This window comes from Lathyrus oleraceus, chromosome 3, assembly GCF_024323335.1.
Source record: "Lathyrus oleraceus cultivar Zhongwan6 chromosome 3, CAAS_Psat_ZW6_1.0, whole genome shotgun sequence".
Classification (NCBI taxonomy): Eukaryota; Viridiplantae; Streptophyta; class Magnoliopsida; order Fabales; family Fabaceae; genus Lathyrus; species Lathyrus oleraceus.
In genome coordinates, this window is record NC_066581.1 from 92,288,825 (window position 1) to 92,292,724 (window position 3,900).

At 29.3% G+C, this 3,900-nt stretch overlaps 1 protein-coding gene across 1 annotated transcript; it reads right to left on the reverse strand.

Moving 5' to 3' along the window:
• Nucleotides 1-512: 512 nt before the first annotated feature.
• On the reverse strand, nt 513-2,981 carry LOC127125568 (syntaxin-121). Its single transcript, XM_051054343.1, has 2 exons — nt 2,309-2,981; nt 513-1,121 (listed from the first exon to the last, which is right to left on the reverse strand). Exons 1-2 carry the CDS (start codon nt 2,847-2,849, stop codon nt 763-765), a joined length of 900 nt encoding a protein of 299 aa, XP_050910300.1. The 5' UTR covers nt 2,850-2,981; the 3' UTR covers nt 513-762.
• Nucleotides 2,982-3,900: the final 919 nt, after the last annotated feature.

Genomic DNA, 3,900 nt, shown 5'->3' on the forward strand with positions numbered 1-3,900 from the left:
AAATATTCTATTAAGAGAATGACGGCTACAAAACATGATAAAAGTTACAATGATTGCCACCCTATTTATAAGCTAAAACTAGGGTTACTAGAATAGGATAAAATACTAAAATACCCTCTAACAAACTTAGGGGCTAAGAAAATAGTACATCTAATAAATATGAATTACTTCTAATAGGTTCTTCTCTACGATAATTCATCTCTAATTGATTGCTGCTTTCTTTTTTATTAGTCATGGTGTTAGTTATTTTAATTTCATTTCTTGTATGACATAACTATCCCTTAATATTTTATTTTAATCATCAGTAAATTTGAGAGAAATGTTTGATAATAAATGATATTCTTTTCTTTTAATCATACCAAAATTAGTCTAATTTATTTATATTCATTATACATCGTCTTTACAACTCTTATTTTTATAAATTACTTATATTGTTCACACCATTGAAACATTAACTTTGCTTTTCTTCTTTTCTATTTTATTATATCTGTCACTAACAATCATATAATATCTAATTAAAATCCTGTCAACTAGTTCTAGAAACTAATCATCTAAAATCTTTGAACAACTTTTCATATGAAAAAGTATTCAAATATACATCAATCAAAACAGTAGCAAGAAAAATAAAAAAGCACAACACATGACCAATATAAAACTACTAAAAAAAAATAATATTAATGAATATGAAAGTCATTTTTTATACATTTTCTTTGACTTGACTGTCAAGTTTTGAGCCACCAATTGAGAATTAATTAATCTCATTTAATTATTTTTTAAAACAATAGGAAGAATTATAACCAAAGCGATAATGAGAAGGACTAAAATGGCAAAACATATCCATTTACGGCTATTCTTTTGATGCTTCCTAGCAACATGTATTTGTTGTACACCTTTCCTAACGTACGAATTTGCTCGCATCATTTGGCTTTCAATGTCATTCAATTCTTCACCTTGAGCTTCCACCATTACTGACATGTCTAAGAACACTTGATGTAGCGCATTTAGGTTTCTCTCTATCTCTTTCACAGCACCATGTCTCTCCTCGATCTCTTGTATTGTCTCTATCACTGTTGCTCTTCCTTGTTCTTGAATGGCTTTTTGTAGAAACGTTTCGCTTTCACCTAATCCCCAATATTCAAATATATAAATAAGCTAATTTTTAAGTGACACCTTTTTTAAATATTAAGTATCAAAATATAAATTTTTTGCATCTGTGTAACAAATAAGGTATCCGTAAAAAAAATGTATCTCTCCCAAAAAAAAAAATTTTACTTGCTTTTTATGACTCCACAATAAAGAATTATAGGATAATTTTAAAATTATAATATGGAATGAAACCGGTCAAAGCATTGAATTATTAAATTATTGGCAAAGAGCATTGTTCGATCAACATGATTTTTGTTGATCTAATTTATATATAAATTATATAAAAAAACTCAATGACACATTTATAAAAAAAAAATTTATATAAAATCTATAGACATTTTATACACGTTAAAATCAAATGTAAAAAGCTTTAAAAACTCAATAATCAAATATTATAAAATACATATAAATAATATATCTAATCAAATTATCACACATACATTCTAATATTAAGATATATTAAAAATCTTAACTACACTCAGTTATTTAATATTATTTTATTAATTTAAAAATAAAATTTGATTTTCACATTTATAAAAATTAATTCTAATTGCCTCTGCATCATAATAGATAACTTACCCTTTTTTTAACGAAAAAAAACAAAAAATTATGATTACACGTCTCAATACAAAAACAAAACAACTGGTCTAAACTTTGAACAGAATTATTTAAACCAGCAAACAAAAATACAAATAAAAAATATAATATAAAAATTGAATAATCATAACACAAATAAAAGAAATAATTTTAACATTAACATACAAATCAAATAACATATACGAATCAAATTTCTTTTAATTATTTTTCCAAATCACTGTTCCTTCTCACAATTTGTAAACAATTTTATTTGAGAGTTTGATAGAGATGAAAACTAAAAATTGTATTAAAGGAGGAGTTTGAAAATTTTTGTTAAATTATTTAAATATAATTTTTATAATATTTTGAAAATTAAAAATATGTTAATAATAAATATTTTTTTATTACTTTATGCAAAATAATTTTTAAAAAAATGTTTAAAAAATTTCTATATTTTTTTAAAATCGTTCTCTTTCTAAGAAATTAAAGAAAGGGCATATGTTTTCACTTTTCTGTTGATAATAATATAAATAAATAAATAAATAAACCCATAAATAGAAAAACAAAATATGAAAAATATTAGTACCGGTAGAGATGAGGAGATCGACAGTTTTGTCATCAGGTTTCTCTCCGGTGATGGTAAAGTATCTCCGCTGCACCGTCGCTCTGTACTCCGATGATATCTGCTCCCTAAGTGCATTAAAACTCTCCATCGAATCTTTCAAATTCTTCCTCAAACCACTAACCACCGCCAACCGGGTTCGATCAGAAGACGAACCGGGTCCACAATCAGGCAACGACCGGCTCGCTTCGTTGGACCGGTCAAGCAACTCCAAGCGAGCCTTAACCACTTTAGCTTTCTTGAGAGACAGAGTAACGTCGGAGTCCATTCGAGAACGAAGCTCTTTCACCGCGGTGGCGCTGTGAAGGCTTTTGCTCTTTCCGTGCGAGTTTCGGAGACTTACGTGGAGTTTCTCCAAGTCTTTCAATTCTTCCTTCACTGACTCCACTTCTTCGAAGAATTTCCCGAGTGTCTTTGCCGTGGTGGTGGTGGAGGTTTCCCCCATCTGGATGACGTGGTGGTGGCTGTTGCTGTCGTCGTTTTGGACGGAGAGTAAGTCGTTCATAGTTTTCTGGTTCGCGTTTTGATTAGACGAAGTGATGAATGATGAAAGTTGAACGCGGACTCTTGCGTTTTATAGGCTCTGTTTGGCTGGTTTTTCCTTAAAAAGTTGCAATTTCGGATATTACTTTTTTTTTAATGAAGAGTGTAAAGAAAGAATCTAAACATATTTTTTTATTTATCCTATCAACCAATCAATAATATATATCCTACCAAATCTCACTTACGTATTTTAATATATATATATATATATATATATATATATATATATATATATATATATATATATATATATATATATATATATATTTAACTTATGCAAATAAATTATATATTTTTAATATATATTTTTAACTTATGAAAATATATTATTTTTGTGTATTAATTCATGTAATTTTGCTTTTTTATCTAATAGGTATATGAAATGTCAATTGGGGGAGTCTTACAAACAACTTTCAAAATACTTGTTGGCTCTTAAACAGTATGCTCCAGGGAGTATTGTCAAGTTGAAATGTTAGTGGTGTATACACCAGACGAGACGTGTGCTAGTGGAAATGGAATATTCCATCGTCTCTTATGGGCGTATCAACCATGCTTCAAAGATTTTTCTTTTTGTAAATCTATTATACAAATTAATGGTATATGATTGTACGGGAAATATAAAAAGGAACGTTACTCATGGCAGTGGCACAAGATGGCAACAACAATATTTTTCCAACCATCTTTGCCCTTGTTGAAGAGGAGACTACTGAGGGATGCAGTTTTTTCCTAAGAAATCTCTGATTGCACGTTGTACCTCAACCTAACTTATGTTTGATCTCCGACCGACACCCTTCAATCATCAATGCATATAAAAACATTAATAATGGCTGGAAGGATCCTCCTTCGACGCATGTCTTCTGCATTAGACATATTGCTCAGAATTTTATGCGGGAGATCAAAGACAAAACGTTGCGGAAGAAGGTTGTCAACACAAGTTACGCATTATCAGAACCTTCTTTCAAACACTACCGCGAAGAAATAAGATCTTCAAACGCATATGCAGTATAGTGGAT

What these genes read in the sequence shown, in the direction of transcription:
- LOC127125568 (XM_051054343.1), bottom strand. Translation starts at nt 2,849, where the DNA reads ATGAACGACTTACTCTCCGTCCAAAACGACGACAGCAACAGCCACCAC. An exon ending in CGATCTCCTCATCTCTACCG is followed by an intron (nt 1,122 to 2,308) that starts GTACTAATATTT and finishes ATTGGGGATTAG; the next exon opens with GTGAAAGCGAAACGTTTCTA.